This window comes from Stigmatopora nigra, chromosome 7, assembly GCF_051989575.1.
Source record: "Stigmatopora nigra isolate UIUO_SnigA chromosome 7, RoL_Snig_1.1, whole genome shotgun sequence".
NCBI lineage: Eukaryota > Metazoa > Chordata > Actinopteri > Syngnathiformes > Syngnathidae > Stigmatopora > Stigmatopora nigra.
Window position 1 is genome coordinate 9839499 of NC_135514.1, and position 18158 is coordinate 9857656.

Genomic DNA, 18158 nt, shown 5'->3' on the forward strand with positions numbered 1-18158 from the left:
CTTTCCCAAATACAACAAACTCCACAAAAAACACTTTCACTATTAAAAGGCAGTCCTGTTATATAGTAGCAATTACAGACAAAAACACAATTATTTTATCTCCTCTGATGATTCTCAACAATGGTGGCTTGGTATGGCAAAATGAAACCCATTCATCACAAATTTATTGCAGTGACCTTCTATCTTTGAATGACTGTCAACAAAAAAAAAAGAACTCCGGAAATGTGATTTTTACATTAGTGAGCCATTATGCTGTATTATCACAAAGCGAATAATGGCTCATCCTGTGTAGTTGCCGACAAAGCTTTTGTAATAATGCAAATAGCAGCCATCAGAAGATGCAAAAAGCATGGTGTGGATGGTTTTTAAGAGAATAGAATGCTATACAGCTCTACAAGTCCTGCGGTGAGGAAAATGTTTTCTTAAAACAACAAACCAAATCGCTAGAGGGTTATTATTGGCAGTTTCAGGACATGAGACGGGACTTATTTTTGACCTTCTGCTCTACTGTAGGTGATTCAGTCCTTGTTTTTCCCTCTTGCACCAGAACAGTCGGTTTGCTTTGCCAACAGTCCAACACACACATAATCTACTTAGTCACCAAGGTTGTTTTGGACCACACACAGACTTATACAGGTACACCAACACACGGGGGCCACGAGGTATGCACCGCCTTTCTTTACTAGCTCTACAGTCACTCTCTCTTGTGAGCACTGTTTGGGACAGCAAGAAAAATGTCCTGTCTCAATTTTTGTCTGCTTTTTGGAGGCTTTTTTACTCTTATCTCTAGTGTGTGTGAGTGTTGTGTATTAAATAATGCTCTTTGAGCAAGGTGCATGAATCAAGTCTTGGTTTTGATGTCTGCAATACAACTATACGTGAAAGGGAGAAGATCCAGTTGGCTTTTTTAGTAATGAAGAGGAACTTGTGTGTAGTTGTGTGTGTGTGTGTGTGCATCCACACTAAGATGTGTTGAAGTACAGTGCATAAAAGACAAGACCGAAAGCATTGAAGATGACTCCGCATTAACTTTTCAAGAGACGATACTGCTTCTGCGGGTCGTCTACACTTTGACGCTATGGTTTGACTCTTTTGACAGTGACTCACACACACACACACACACACACACACACACACACACACACACACAACTGCACTCGCTCTGTACTTTACTGTAAATTTTAACCGTTTTTCAGCTGCTCATAAAACTTCCCCTAAATAATTGATCAAATGTACTCATCTGTGTGTCCGTTTTTATGCCTGTGTATGTATGTGTGTGTGTACACATCAAAGTCTGACCGTCTCATTCCCATCTGTCTCGCTACCCGGTCATGCACCCCATCAAACCAACACACACAGTTTCCCCCTTTTTGTGTAAATCGGATTATCTGGACTGCATCAGCTAACGAGACCCCCATGTAGCAATTCCTCTTTTCTTCCCAACCTCACCCATGCTGCACTCCCCTTGTCAGTTCCCCACATACACACTCAAATGCACACACTTGGCTCGAGGGGTACAGTGGATTCCCTAATTATGCTGTAATTGCCCAGTTCTGGCTGTCCAGCTGCCAGGTGTATTAAGCAGATTGATCATTGAAGAACCAAATATTGTAAATTTACATGTGTTGTGCATACATGTACATATGTCAGAAAATAGTAACCAGGTTCAGAGTGGAGTGTCATTCTGTTTAGCAAATAGAAACGGTTATTTTTAAAATAACCACCATTGTATACATAAGAGAGGAATTTAAGTCCTCTTTTTTTGGAATGTTTAATATTGTTAGGTATTGATTTGATTGTGGTGCCATTTATTTTTCAAAGCCTGAGCTTTTTGATCAAATTCCAATTTATTATAACTATTATTAATATATATTTATTTTGTTCAATCTATCAGTCCTCATACAGGACATTCCCACAGAGTGCAATATCATAGTCTCTCCAAGATGCAAATTAAGTGCGTGTTTTCCAACATTTGGACTAAGTGTGTTACATTTGGACTCTTTCTACAAGAGCCAGTGGGTCACTTGATCTAATATGCTCTGATATGTGTTTTTTCCCAAGCACCACTTAGCTAATGTGGAGCATTTGCTCTTAAAACCAAATGAGTGTGCAGAGTTTTATTTACTTCTTTGCTGCTTTTTTGGCTAGCCTTTTTTGTTGGCAACCTCATCACGTGATGACCCTCCCAGCAAAGTGAGAACATTAGGCTTAAGTAATTGTAATCAGATGGATGAATCGAGGCGAATGTGTGTGTCATTATTGATACACACAAAATTAATTAATACCGAGGTTTAGCAAGTGAATTGTTTTAACTGGCCCGATGAGGATGTCTTTCACATTTTTCTCATTTCCTCCAGCAGTGTTTGGGCATTTTTTATTGACTTTTTTTTTGTGGGAAGAAGATGGATTCATTAAAGTTTTTTTTTTTTTTTTTGCAAAAAAGGGGACAACAAAAGATTTTCACGTTTGTAATTCGTATATGTATGGTAACTCGTTATCCCACTATGGGTACATTGTGAAAAGATCCAACTATGATTGCTTCAACTCATTCCTTTTATTGATTCAGTTTTATTTATGGGTTTGATGAATGATAAGTGATTGCCTTGAACTCATTATTGGAGCTGTATAATGCAATTACACAGTTAAAAGTTAACAAAATGAGTTTAACCAGCACAACCAGTATCCGTACATATTGCCTACTAAAATATAAAGTGCTCTTTTTTGGAGTAATAAAGTAGTTTAAGTGTGCCGGTGTAGTCCTAAAAAATATTCATTTACAGTATATGTAAAAATATGTAAATTCTAATAGAATGCTAGAGTGCCTTCATGTATACTGATAATTATTTTAGGCATATTTTTAATCACCCTTTTGTCTCCTGGTTCTTGTACTTCTGTTACCTTCCCTCCTAGTTGCCTTACATCTTTGCTCCCGTTTTGTCCATTCATTCAATTCAATTATAATACTGCAAACATCATACACTCTTTCATCTGTCTTCGCCCTGTTATTAGGACAGTCCCCCCTCCCCACCAGATTTGGTCCTCTCTTTTTCTTCCCTTCCCGCTTTCTCACAACGAATCAATTATTCATGTGTGGATTTTGTAGCGGAGAAATTGACGACATGGTTCATTTATTATTCACGTGCTGTGTTGCTGGGTAAGGGAGATACTTGTGTAAACTCACTTGTGGTAAGTATGCTCAACTGTTTTTCTTTGTCGCCGCAGTGTGCTGGGCATCAGTGACGGTCAATGTGGCCCTAAAAGTGGAGGTGCTGAAAGACGAGACCGCCATTCTGCCATGCACGTACACCGCATCGCCGTCATCCAGCAACACCATTGTGGAGTGGCACCTCGTAAGTTACCCACAGCCAATCTTCCCTCTAATTTTTCGTTGGTCTGGGCAGAAAGACAGCCTCTCTGAGCGCAGTACCAGTGTGAGCGACATCGTTATTGCTCGCTATGGGCACACCAGTATCACACCTGCCATAAGCAGGTGCATGTCAATGTTCCCTCTAATTTTTCATGTAAAACATGCTGTAAAAGACAAAAAACATAAGAGTGGACAAAGCTACTGCCACTGGTTGCTGCGTAAACGGCGCCATTATGGGGAAAGGGGTATAAAAAAAGTTTGGATTTTATTTACTGCGTGCCACATGATTGCTGCTGCGCAGAGAAGACGAGAGTAGTGCGCAATTGCGTACGTGGGCAGCTTAGAGGGAACATTGCCCACAGCTCCTTGACCTTTGACTTACGCTACCTTAAGTATTGTGTTATACTGTATGTTGACTTCTCATGGTTGCTTCGTTTGTCTTGTTCAGGAAATGCATGGAAACAGGAAGCGCGTGGCTTATCGCACGCAGGACGGTGAATCTAAAAGTGACAGTGGCACCTCGGTTAGCAATCGCGTCAGCATTGGCAAAGACTTCAGCTTGACAATCACATCGGTCCAGCCCTCCGATGGCCACGTCTTCTTGTGTTCAGTCACCGCTGGATCGGCTGGCAACGGAGAAGGCTCTACCATGCTCAAAGTCTTTTGTGAGTCCACCAAAAATACTTCCCTTTTTAAGTTTTTACCCTTTTACAGAACACACGAAACCAAACTCCAAAATAAGACTAAATCAGACAACCGTCTACTATGTGAAAGCTGAAAACAGGCCTGTGTATCCCAGCTCAGTTTGTATACATCTGTATGATGCAAGTTACCCAACAAATAATTTCTTCATACTCTTGTGTGATGCCTGTTAAAGGATGAAGGGTGTTTAATCGAGGGTGGTTGCGGGTGGTCCAAGGACACACACAGAGTTTGTGGGTGTGCAAGTCCAGCACTTAAGTGTACTTTAAGTGAGATGTATGAGACATGACAGGTGTGATTGAACTTGTGTCATGAATGATTAGCTTGCGGTTAATTAACCCCCCTTCAACTTATTAAAGGGAATTGCTGTTTACTGGTGGATGGTGCTCACCACAAGGAGATACTTTTTATTTATTTGCACAATCTTGACAAATAAAAGCTCATTTTAAATTGTATATTAGCTTTAAAAGAACAAAAAACAACATTTTATTAGTTTTTGGATATTTTACTTGACTGGTGATGGTGTAAAATCTTTCTTAAATGCATCCTGTAATTTTTGTTAACATTTGTGTACTGGGCATAAGTAGAGGAGGGCCTCATTCCACTCCATTGATACTTCATTTAAAAATATATCCTTCCCATAAATGCTTTTAAATAGTGCAGTGTAGTATTTTTTTCCACTTTCAGGTTCAATACACTACCAGCTCAAGTGTGCTGCAATAAGCCTTTAGTCTTAAATATCCTTACTGTGTCCAGAAATATTACTACATTGGTTTATCATGTCTCTGCCCCTTAGTTCAGTTTGTTAACTGTTTATCTGCTACTTTCTACTCCCCACATTTGTAACTGTTTCATTTTAAAAAGGGGTGTTTTCTTTGAATAAGCATTGGACAGCTTTGAGTGATAAATTGACACTCTATGTGATAGTAAGGAAATATAAGTAATCTTGCACCTGTGCTATTGTTTTTACAATCTCTTAAGAGTGTTTTTTTTCCTTTATTTTATTTCCTTGGCCCGTGTGTGTGTGCTTTTGTGTGATTTGACCCTTATCAGTTCATGTGAAGCGGGTCACGGTTGGAATAACGCCGAGCAGGATATTTACTGCTCAACTGCATTAACAAGGTCAGGGACCCGTGTGGGATGGCCGCATGGTTTTATGTGTGTTTGTGTCTCTAGGTTAAAGGTGCGGGTGTTGCTTCCTGTGAATCATATTGATATGATCATTTATCACCACACTCATCTTCTTCTACCATTTCCCTCCCTCAGTTGCTCCAGAGAAGCCCACCCTCATACAGGCATCAACCCAAGCAATTTCTGTTGGACAATCAAGCAGCTCAGAGGTTTGTTTGCGATGTAGTAGTTGCAATGAATGTTTGTTTTGTAGTAGAAATTTCTTTAAGTACACTGACACAAGAAATTACATCCGAAAACGGGCATATATCTGATTTGACGTGCAATTAAATTGGGTTAAAAGCTTGAGCCCCAGACATATTAAACTCAATGTCAAGGTACTGCTGTTTTGCTAAAGGGTACTTAATCATATGCCACCTTTTGGTCCTGTCAATTAGATTGGTTCATGTGTGACAATGAATGGACACCCACAGCCAAGGATCATCTGGTTTAAAGATGGCAAGCCCCTTGCCGAGATCAAAGACAGAAAAGAAAGTATGTATATGACTATGGTTTCATAGTGATGTATATCATTTTTAAAGGAATTATGAAAAACAACCTAGATTTTTACTCTTGTTTTTAAAGAGACCTTCATGGTGCCATCTCTAGTGAAGGAAGCATCAGGCCTTTTCACGATCAAAAGCACTCTGTACATGCAACCCACCAAAGCTGACAAGGACTCGGTATTCCAATGCACAGTTGAGTACAGCATGCCGGGAGACCAGATCAAGCAAAAGAAGTCTGACACCATCAACCTTAACCTTAACTGTGAGTGCACACAATCACAAGCATCCTTCTAAAATGTCTCCTATTATCTTGATGCCTATTGTTGTTGTATTTCTTGCTATCTTACGTCTTTTATCAACGACTAGCCCATTATCTAGTCAACTGTACACGATGCCCTGACTAACCATGAAGAGTAAAGGTGAATTATGCTAGAAATGTAGGATGTAAAACCAGAAAAGTCAAAGATTTGTCAACCCTTCAAGAAGTATGCCGTCCTCTCTGTGATGGATGGAGAAATGGGTTTGCTCCAATGGAAGTCTGATACATGCTTGAAATAGTATGGACACTCATTTTTGTAAATTCTTGCAGAATTAGCAGCAATTAAACATAGATAATGTAGGACTATATAATAATAAGGTTAAAAACATGAAAACTATAAAATGTTGATTGCCAAATTAACAGCAAACGACAATAAAAAGAAGTTATTTATTCATTGAATTCATATATTATGTAACATTTGTTTTGCATTAATCAAATTTATAACTGGTCTCATGTCGAGGATGTCACAGCGCTCCCTTTCAGGTTGTACTACTTACTGTCACAGTGACAGTCAGGTGTGCTGACAACTGAGCCAACAACACTATCTTTTTTTGCTACTGAGGAAATGTAATTTAGCTGATTCTTTGGTGCCGTCATGCATGTTTCCTATGCCACCAGAGAGGAGGAAGAATGTGGAGAATGAGGCAAAGAAAGAGGAGTCAGTGAGAAAGTGCTTGTGGAATGCTTTGTACTTCCCCTATTGATGACATATAGTATCGCAGTAGAAATTCACCCAACTAAGGAATTCTCACCTGTTTTTATTTTTGCCAATGTCTGTCCATTTCCATCTAGACCCCTCGGAGACGGCGACATTTACCCTGCTTAACAAAGGCGCTGTCAAAGAAGGCGATGAAGTCACTATGAAGTGTGAAACAGATGGAAACCCACAGCCCGAGTTTGACTTCACCAAAGATGTATGTTCAACAACAGTGTATTGTACAATACTAAACTTTTTTTTCTATCCAAAAGAAAAAAAGAGTTTTCTACCTTAGTTAAAATCAGCCCTGAGACTACAATCTGGAAATAGGTTTTGTGGTTCAATTAGTATCTATTCCTACTATATACCTACCAATTCATTCTTTTAAAAATCTCGCTCTGTGGATTGATGCCCTTACTTACCAAGAACGTCATTTTTTAACATATTACAATTTGCAAATGTTGTAATAACTTTGAAAGAGATTCTTAAGCATTTGATCTCACTCACCAGGGCAAGCCCATCAACAGCCAAGGTGGCCTCTTAATATTAAAATCCACAAAACGCACTGATGCTGGTCTGTACACATGCAAGGCCATCGACTTCGACAACCTTGATGCCGACCTGACGGGCGATATTACACTGAATGTGCACTGTAAGTACTAAAGCAGACACTTTAATTTTGACCATCTTGAACCAGTTTTGTCAAACATGAGATACCCTACTGATGTTGAGAAAAATGACTCAGCAAGTGTGTTTTTACCACTCAACTGTGTACTTGAAACAACCACACACACGTAGATTTTTGGCCGCTGGCAATGGCAATCTTTTCACACGACAAATATCAGTCAAGATTTTCTATGCTGATTAGATGCTAAGGAGATTGAGGAGGAAAACTGCTTCTTATCACATCAGACAACAAAGGATCATCATTCAGGATAATCTTTTGGACACATCATATAATTAGGCTTTTACTGACTTAAAACAGGCGAGAGGAAAAATACTACGGCAAAAAAAAGTGCGGAAAGGACGAAAGGATCTGACTGTCCGATTAGATCGTTCACGGTTCAGGCGTCTCTTTTAACTCATCCTAATTTGAACCCATCACCAACATTAAGGGGAGATAACCAAGGAGTTGTGTGGAACAGGCTTAGCATAAAGTGGGCTTAACTTCACAGAAAAGGCATTAGCTTTGTTCTTCTAAATGTTCCGATTTGTGTAACCCTCTTATGAGCTTTATCCAATGTTCTTAATTGATTTTTTTTTCTTTCTCTCTGTGTTAGACATTGACCCAATGACCGTGACTCCAGTGAAGCCTCAGGTTGTCATGTTTGGAGACAGTGTCGAGTGGCAGTGTAAGACCAAAGCTTCTGCTCCTCATACAGTCCAATGGAAAAAGGTGAGCAATGGCCATGCTTTTTTTCTTGACTTTTTCCTATTACGCCAACAACCTTAAAGGTGATGGTTTGACATTTGGAAGATTATTTTATGTGACATTTCATTTTGGGGCCCAAGCACCACGTGGAAAGCAGGAATAACCCTTGAAAATTGGATCCGTCACGTTTGTTCAAAATTCAGCCAACAAAAGCCTGTTTTATATACCAACAGATATTCAGTGTCGGGCAACTGAACCTGAAAAAACACATCTACTTTAAGAAATTAAATTGATTATTGTTTATCAATATCCTACAAGTTTGCATCAAGATGTACAACAATATTAAATCATTCCTCATTGTTTAGGATTTTTTTTCTTAAAAAGTCCTCCATGATTTTTTAATGTCTATCCTTGCACATTGAAGAGTGTGTATATAACATAATTTTATTTTCAATTATTAAAAATGATTTTAAAAAGGGGAAAACACTCCCACATTTTTTTCCATCCATTTCAAAACAATTGATACTTTACCATTGACACATTGATAAATTAGGATTGCTTCGTATCTTCCATTTAGTTATTCAAAGAATTTCTCTTTATTTTTGTTTTTGTTATCTTCTGTTTTGTCTTCTTGGCATGCACTTTCTAGGAAAAAAAACCTTATTGTTATTTGCTATGCAGCAGGATCTCCATGAGAAAATTGTCATCCCCCTCAGTTATTTGTTATCATTGTGTTTGTGTCCATGAAAGCTGCACTTTTGCTTTCCCATGTTACTCACAGGCCACAACATTAGTTACACCTGCACAGTCAACTGTGATTCTAAATCGGGAGGGTTAGATAAAAAATAATAAAACTGAGATAGAACTCAATGTCATGCATTGCATACCACAATTTAAAGTCCATAAAATCCCAAAGATAATTTACTTTATATAATTTTTTAGTAAAGAAAGGGCCAGCGCAGTGACCAAGTGGTTAGCGCGTCAGCCTCCCAGTTCTGGGGTCGAGGATTTGATCCCAGGTACGTCATCACTGCGTGGGTTTTTTTCCAGGTCCTCCCACATTTCAAAAACATGCATAGTAGACCAATTGAACATTCTAAATTGCCCCTAGATATGTGTTTGAGCGTGAATGGTTGTGCCCTGCAATTGGCTGGGATAAGTGCCCTCTGAATGCAATTTAAGCCTTAAGGTGTTTGTCTTTTTATCCATACAGGGTTCAGAGGTTCTCTCTCAGGATGGGACCCTCTCGATAACAGCCGACACCTATGAAAAAGACGGAGAGTACATGTGTGTCGGTGCCGTGCCGTCCGTGCCGGGACTGACAGGCCAGGCTAGCACAGTCCTTACCATCAAAGGTACCACACTGACACTAGAAGAATTATGTTCTCCTTGTGCTCATTTGGGTTCTTTAGGGATCTCTTTACAATCCAAAATGAATGTATGTTACCACAGAGTGAATGTACCCTATGAGTGACTGCCACTAGTCCATGATGGTCCCCACTAAGGTGGACTATTTAATCTTTAGTAACAATCAAAAGCTATTTTTCCATTGCCGTACCAACAGGATGCTCACAATGCGTTGTAACTGCCTATGGTATTTGTCAGGAAGGACATAGCACAGTTGTAGGAAGCGGCAGAGCTAGGGTGTCGCTTCCCACCTCTTTAGGTTTACGCCCAATACGGGATGGAACCACGTTTACGCTCTTTCCCCTCCCATGCAGGGAAACCCATGATCGAGGCACCAGTCGGTGGGGAGGTGACCAAGGAAGGGGAGTCGGTATCCCTGAGGTGCTCCGCCTATGGTTCACCCGCACCTCAGTTTACCTGGAAGCCCTCAGGAAAACAGGTAAAAGTGTCAGTTATTAGTCGCTAGGTTGTTTTTGTTCAGTCGTCCTTTTTATAAGACAGCATGAATAGGGTGCTTGGTCGTCGGTCTTTTGGTCGTCGGTCTTTTGGTCGTCGGTCTTTTGGTCGTCGGTCTTTTGGTCGCCGGTCTTTTGGTCGTCGGTCTTTTGGTCGTCGGTCTTTTGGTCGCCGGTCTTTTGGTCGCCGGTCAAATGGTGACAAAGAGTTTACTGTTGAAGCCAGCTCTCAAAATTATGTTCATGGGAGAGAGTTTAATATCTAAGAGAGAGACTTTATTTTCTAAGTACTGTTTAATATCTAAGTACATTTGACCGGCGACCAAAAGGGACCAAAAGACCGGCGACCAAACGTCCGGTCACGCATAAATAGGGATTCAAATGCCTGACTGTAGCCACACAAAGTTGGTCAAATGTCTGAAAGACCTACAAGCTCTTTCTTTGATAAATGTTTTCCCTATTCAATTATGACTTCATTCTCACATTACTGGGATTACTCTTAAAAGTATGACTTTTTATTTTATTTTAAATTAGATGTTATTCCCCCAAAGACACTGTCTGCTAATCAGATGAAGAGACTTAAGCTCACCCATGACCATGATGTGGCAGAAAAGCAGTAGAGAAAACTGAGAGCACATTGTACATTTTATTTGAAAAATATTACACACTGTTTTTATGTGTTTCATGTGGTCTTGTATTTTAAACACATCCAACTTTTTATAATCCATTGCAGAAGGAAAGTTTAAAAAACAGAGTTCTAGAACTTTAGATAGGTTTAGTGCACTTGAGTTGGGATGGAAAACTGTATTTTGCTTGCACTACAGTTGAAAAGAAAAGCCCCCGTAGGCAGGAGGCATCTTGGTGCGACATCAAGTAAAATAATATAACAGTATAAAAGTATAATGATTCCTCCTTTAAAATGCGCCGTTTCATCTGCATGTGCTGATAGCTGCAGTATTAAAACTTGAAAAGAGAATTCAGTTTGCAAACTTTCAATTAAAAAGAAAAAAGAAAATCTAATATTTGCATACATTAGCACAATAACAAAATGTATCAAAGTGTTTAATGTCGAGGTTTACTTGAATATCACATGGTCTTCTATGTCCATTTTGCAGTCAGTGACGGTAGAAGGCAACAAGGTGGTGAGCACCGTCATAATGCCGGCTACTTCGGCCATTATGAAGGATGGCGTGACCTGCGAAGTGGCCAATGACCATGGCACAGATAGCAAGACCTTCACTGTATCGCTCAAAAGAGGTCAGACACCATTTCTTCTTTATAGTCAAAAGGGGAAAACAATGTTTTCATTCATCTTCAGTCATCACTTTCTACTAGTTTCACACTAATGCATTTTGATTTTTTTGTGACAACAGTTTTTTGGTTTGACAGTTCCAACTTATGTTTTTACAAACTTGCACGTTAAGTGCTTTGCTTGCATGCCATGCATGTTATATTGATATGATTTAAAAAAATAACGTCTTTCTACAAATCAGAGAGCATCATTTTAGCTGAAAATCAATTCTATCTTCTTCTTTTCTCACTTGAAGTTTTTTTTAAATGAGTTCTGAATCTATTACATTTTCACCCAAATCAAAATATTTTCAATGAAATTCATTACTTTTGCTGCCTAATTTCATCACATTTTTTAGGGTAAATGATCCAACTTAACCATAATAAATGCACCTTTTCCTCTGTTTTCCTACACCACCATCACTGGTTTCTTCCTCTTCTTCTACTCCTTTTTGCAGCTATTGAGAACTCCGCCAACAGAGGTAGAGACTTCTTCCTCCTCGTCCTCTTGTCCCTCCTTCTCTCAGGACTCTTTGTTGTATAGACCCTATCGTTTTAGTACATCCTCCCAACTCCTTCACCTCCATTCCCTCCTTCCCTAGAGTACACACACACACACACACACAAACACACACTTACACTCACACATCACTGCACTGCACTCTTGTACATTTGCCTTCTTGCTACCAAACACTGTGGATATTGTATATTGTTCTTCTTCTTCTTCTTTTCTTGTCACCTTTGTAATGTCTGTCAGATATTTTGTGGATGCTACGACATGTTTTTTTTCTTTTTTTGTGGCCCTCTGGGGACAATAAAGGATCTATTATATTCTTTCCCTTCCTTTCCACTTTGTGTGTCTCTTTTCAGCTTTTAGTTGCACGCTTGTCCTCTTTTCTTCGCCGTTTGTGTCAGTTTGTGTGTGTATATGCTGTGGTGGTTTGCTTGCTAAGCTACTGGACTGAGCTACTTTCTTTCTTTCAAAGTGCTGCTCTCTGGAAACCCTGTGCTTGAGTCAGGTCTGTAACTGCTTACTTAAGTCACATGCTGTCTGTGAACTTGTATGTGTTTTTAACTCTTTCTAGTCGCATACAATTTAATCTACTTGTTGTATAATGGAGCTGTTTGTGTATGCATGCTTGTGTTACTGCCGTTGTGGGGACAGATGTCTTGTGAATAGATCCCAAACGTTGATTTACAGCTTTAAGTTTGTATTAATATGTATACTAATTCTTAACATAGTGTTAGACAAAAGCCCGTTCTGATTTGGTATAATTTCCGATTTTGTCGGAATCCAGTCATAAACCTATGACCCACTATGCTTAAATTTCATTGAATAGGGCCAATCTAAATTTTGAGGATTCCTGATGACTGATATTGCTGAAATTTGATCAATAAGTTTGGCATACATTGTGTTGTCAATTATGTTACTTATACCAAACTAAAACATTTGTTTAACAAATGTCATATTGAGGCCAAACAAATAAAATATAATGTTTTTCAATGAACGACAATTTGTTTTGAATTTTCAAAGCCTATTTTTTAATTTTACTTCATAGTTTGTATTAAACAAAAAAGCAAATACTCCAAAATGACGAGAAATTTAATGCATATTTGCATGACAACATCCAAATTGAAATGTTTGGAAAATTGCATTCTAATGCTAGTAAAAAGAAATCTGAACTGAGAGTATGGCAAAATTCACAAAGTCATTGGCAACCCTTGGCTTTAATGTTGTAATGTTAAAGCATTGTAACATCTTTCCTCCACAACTCCAGTAATGTAAGTGTGAGCGGGTTCGGGGTTCGTACTGTGGTTAATGTGTTGTGGCTGGCCAGCAGCTCAATTGTTTTGAATATGTAGGTCCCGTATATTTGGGTCCCATCACATTTCAGTCTTTTACATTCAAGACTAACTTCACATCCCACTTTCCCCTGCCCCTATTTGGACCACCACTATCATCCCCATCCTCCTCCCTCTTCCCCATCCTCCACCCTCATCAACTCTACTCTGCCACCTGGAACAAAATCCTTTTCCTCCACATGAATCAACTCGCCCCCATCTCATGATTACCCCTTCCCAAAATCAATAACCCACCTTGTCCTCCAAATTCACTGCGACACATTTCCACCTCCATCTGACCTCCCCCGACCTTTACCTGAATCCTCACCCGTCCCCATCCTCACCCACTCCATCATTGCGGCGCTGTAGCCGACCAGCAGCAGGGCGGTTCCAGTGGAGTTGTGATAGCTGTGGTGGTCTGCGTGCTTCTGCTCCTGCTTCTGGTGGCCCTCATATACTTCCTGAATAAGAGGAGCAAGCTGCCTTGCAGCAAGAAGGACAAGAAGGAAGTGTGAGTACAGTAATCCCTCGAATATTGCGGTTAATGTAGACCAGACATGCCCGCTATAATCGAAAAATGGCGAAATAGGGTCACCCCCAATGTTCCCTCTAATTTTTGGTTGGTCTGGGCAGAAAGACCTCCCTGAATGCACTGAGTACCAGTATGAGTGACATCATTGCTCGCTTTGGGCACACCAGTATCACACCTGCCATAAGCAGGTGCATGTCAATGTTCCCTCTATTTTTTCATGTAAAACATGCTGTAAAACACGAAAAACAGAGTGGACAGAGCCAGAGCCACTGCCACTGGCTTCCGCGTAAACGAGGGTAAAAAAAAAGTTTGGATTTTATTTACTACGCGCCATATGATTGCTGCTGCGCAGAGAAGACAAGAGTAGTGCGCAATTGCTTAGAGGGAACTCCTGTTATAACAACAACAATAAATGCTTTTTGCGCCAAGTACACAAGTCTAATCATCAAAAGCGTATATTTTTTAAATATTACGACTCTAAACATACCAAAAGACTGCCATTTTTTGCCGCCATTCGCCGTTGGGAACTTTTTTTTTACTTCAACTAATTAATAGCGGGAAGAAAATAAAGAAAAAGGGAATTTGCGATAAAGGAAGTTTTGATAATCAAAGGAGTACTGTATCAGTGTTCGCCTTTGCAATCTGTTGTGAACCAAAAAGTGGGGCACCACAGCGAGCTAATTATTATGTTTATGCTCTTGGCCTCCAATGTTTCTAGTGTCAACATGTTTCATTTGTTTTCTTTTCAGGGCCGACAGAGACGTGAAAAATGACATTGTAGTGGAGATGAAGACGGACAAGGCCAATGAAGAGGCTGGTCTTCTCAACAAGAGACCGCCCGCAGGACAGGTGAGCTAAAGTCGAAAGTGGTTTAACAATATGTAGACTAGTTAATATATTTTTGTCACCCAGCTGAATTTTACACTCACAATATAGTTCCAGGTGTCATTGAAATAGCTATCTAACATTCTTCCATCTAAATTGCAGTTAAGGGTTAGGCTTCATTGTTTCACTAAACAAACCATCATTTTTTTGGTCATTTCATTTAATGAAGACTAGAAATATGCAAATGGGATGCGATTAAAAAAAACAACAGCTACAGCACATATAGATTCACTGATATGCGAGGGAAAAACTCAAGTATTCGCTGTTTTGTGCTCAGACCTGTGTTTATTTTAAGAATATTGCTTTGCAGCCATCTTTTGGCATATGGAGGCAATTACAAACTATGTTTATTGGCAAATTTCTTGCCATTCAGAGGCCTGTCAGTCAACTCAGACAGCTCAGCGGGTCTGACAGCACCCATCCGCAATGTCATCGCACATGTAAGATGTCTCATCAAAGCCATGACAGCTGGTCTTTTATGATTGGCAGTCAACCGAGAGAGACGCCCCTCTTTAGCATCTCGTGTTCAATCTAAGCAACATGTTTTTTTCTCTTTTTGACAAAACTAAACTCATCTAAATGAAATACATGCAATATATTCACCTAGATGCCACACTGTCAGTTTGCAAATGTGTTGCTTTTTGACATTATGCTTGTGGTTTTTTTCCATGTGCACTTCTGCAGTGATGAAAGAAAATTGGCAGGGGGACCAAGGGAAGAGCGGTCGCTCGACAGTTATGAAGAAAAAAAAAACTGGACTGATTTGTATTTACTATGCTTTGAACGTGAGCAAAAAAACCCCAGCCACCCCTCCTTATATGTGCTTCTCACGTGTTATCACCAAATGGCACTGTCAACAAGTAATGGCATTGTTTGGATTTGACTCCCTGGCAGAGTACTGCAATTTTCTGCCTCAAAAAATGATAATTAGGAAAAATAAAAACTTTTTTTCTAATTTACCCCAAATACAAAATCATAATGTCCCTTTTGCATTTGTGCATTCAACTTTGATACTGCCACTATTCTCTTTTGGAGTCTGCACTTAAATCTAATCATTTTCATTGTGTGTAATATAAGGAGACATTGACGTTTTCCCATCTGTTTGACTCAACAACATTATGCATATGTATGCTAGATTGTATGTTCTGAAATATTAGAACAACTGGTTAAGGCTGGATTCACACTACAGATTCGAATGCCCAATTCTGATTTAACGCAACTAAATGTGTAACTAAATTACATCAATCATTTCTCATTTAAATGTGAAATGTTCAGCATTTCTTGGCCTTCATCTCAGTATTGATTTGAATGAGGTCGTAACCTTGGCCATGCTCTACTTGCAATTATTTTTGTTAATTTAATGTGGGCACACCTAATGTAAAATATTTTTAGACTATATTTAATTGTCTAGCCTTTTGCTGTGCTTTAGATATGCAGCGGGTGTTTTTTTATGCACTCATACTGGCAGATATTCAAGATTGCATCATATGGTATTTTTTATTCATGCAACCATACCAAAAAAAAACCTGATTTCAAAATATGGATTTCACAATTCATTCACATTCAATCATTTGCATTGACTTGTACATGCCAACTGAAAGCAAAAAAAATACAAAATCTGAATCCTGTCACTCGACCCACACAGTGTAAACCCAGCCAAAGCCTGAAGAATATGTATGTGTTGTTTTTGTAGCATTGAATGTGTTAGGAAGACATTTTTTTATAAACAGGTGGGGAGAAAACAGGTGGTTTAAAATTCCAGGGGCGAGTCTAATTTTAAAATCAATGTGTTTCTTCTGGCATTTCTTCTTGAGATGCGTTTGTGGGTTTCCTTATGATAGCCACAAAAAGAAAATATCCTGTTTCTCTGTTAATATGTAACTTTGTTACATACACAATTTTGATAGAAAGCTTTTATTTTGGTAAAGAATTCCCAATGGTGGATCCCAATAGAATGGTTGTAGAAAGACTTATTTTACAAGAATTTGTGTGTCGAGGGAGGGGCAAAGGTCAAAGGCCCGTTGAGCCATTTTGCAGCACACTCATTTCTAGCTAGATGTATAATTTTGGTATGTCCATTATTTACTGTTTTTTTTCCAAGTCCAAAATGGATGACTGAAGGGTCTTAGCTATGTCAATTTTCTTAGCAGCCATCAAACCATTTAACAGCCCAATTCCAGCAAAGAAAATGTGAAATTGCAGGTGTGAAAGGGTGGGGGGGATGTTGGGGACAATCATGCATCATTTGAGCAAAATTTTCAGGTGCTCAGGCCCGTCAATTAGAGCAAAGGATTGGGGTGCAGTGTATTTTTTTTCTTGTTTGCTTTATTCCGTTTACCATGTACCATTAAAATGTCACAACTGTAAATCCTTAAATGTTTTGGGGGTTATTAATAATCACACGCGCTTGTTGATAGACTATCGGATAGAGTCTTGATGTGACTTTTGATTTTTGTTGTACACTGGAACTAATGGCCTTAGGTTAAAAAGCTACAAAAATGAGTTACTTCAAACCACTATCTGATTTCGCTATTGCAATGTGTGTCTACTGATCTTGACTGTTATTAGCAAACCTGTCGCTGCAGGTGTAAACATGGACCATTAGTTTTTGGTTTAGTCACTGTTTTATAAACAAAAATAATGTGCTTGTTCTTTGCCTTTTTTTGGTCACGTTTGGGACTACTGAGTTGTCTTTAATGATTATTATTTGAAATTTCTTTTTTTTCTCTGTGTTGCCTCTCTTTACTGTAAACTGTATATTTTGTGGTACGCTCTTGTGGTGTGATGTATCTTTTTTTGTATTTTGTTCGAGCTGTTTAAAATTTATAATGGGAAAAAATGTTGGTTCCCTGTTTTTATTCAAATGCAAACAAAAACCGGACTGAACGTATTTGTTATTTTCTAGACTTGAACAGAACAGTTAATACAGGACAAAACATCAAGTTTTAAACCTACTATAGTCGATTCTTTAAGAGTATTCAAGGGATTCTGTTCGCACTAGTTCTCAAAGTCAAGAGGCAAAGTGAGCTTGCTTCAAACGGTACACACACAAAAACCTAAGTCCATTATATTTATCTTTATTCTAGTTTGTGTTGGCAAACTCCTTAGACAGGGTAAAAGACTTGTATGCCGAGTTTAGAAACCCTTTTCTCTTGATTTGTTTTGACACTAAGCTAAAATGACGTTTGAACTATTTGAACTGAGCTGTCAGTCATCAAACTGCTGCGTACAGATCACTCATAGCAGTAACCTGGACAACCCATCAAATTCATTACAATAGATCGAATTGAAATCTAAAACAAATATCCAATCAAGGAGGATTTCTGTGTTGGCCACAGTTGGGAGAATCATCATCATCTCTCTCACATGGATATGGCAAGCTATCCATTTGGAGATTAAACGCATCTCCCCACCAAAACAGTTCAATCAATCATTGTCTGTCATCTCTTTAAAGCAGCAAAGACAGTGATAGAAAACGGCATTCATTTCTACTGAAATCTTGCATGCCTCCTCAGATTATCTTGCTTTATATGGTGATTTCACAATCACTATATAAAATCCTTGCATCTTGGTTATTGCATTCATGATTGCATCAAGACGCATAACAAAAACAC

General features: G+C 39.0%; 1 protein-coding gene across 3 annotated transcripts in view; it reads left to right on the plus strand.

The window, feature by feature from the left end:
* The window catches only part of bcam (basal cell adhesion molecule (Lutheran blood group)), a 38246-nt gene extending 21334 nt beyond the window's left edge, over positions 1-16912 (plus strand). Inside the window, exons 2-17 of one of the 3 annotated variants that reach the window (XM_077721823.1) lie at positions 3223-3350; positions 3816-4032; positions 5336-5409; positions 5638-5734; positions 5825-6007; positions 6857-6978; positions 7272-7413; positions 8042-8157; positions 9347-9488; positions 9855-9979; positions 11111-11252; positions 11744-11767; positions 12272-12304; positions 13497-13638; positions 14409-14508; positions 15229-16912. In XM_077721823.1, coding sequence (XP_077577949.1) covers positions 3223-3350; positions 3816-4032; positions 5336-5409; positions 5638-5734; positions 5825-6007; positions 6857-6978; positions 7272-7413; positions 8042-8157; positions 9347-9488; positions 9855-9979; positions 11111-11252; positions 11744-11767; positions 12272-12304; positions 13497-13638; positions 14409-14508; positions 15229-15231 — 1790 coding nt within the window. In that variant the 3' untranslated portion in view covers positions 15232-16912. The remainder of the gene's footprint in view (positions 1-3222; positions 3351-3815; positions 4033-5335; positions 5410-5637; positions 5735-5824; positions 6008-6856; positions 6979-7271; positions 7414-8041; positions 8158-9346; positions 9489-9854; positions 9980-11110; positions 11253-11743; positions 11768-12271; positions 12305-13496; positions 13639-14408; positions 14509-15228) is intronic. The other 2 variants (XM_077721824.1, XM_077721825.1) reach the window with 2 other exon arrangements.
* Positions 16913-18158: the final 1246 nt, after the last annotated feature.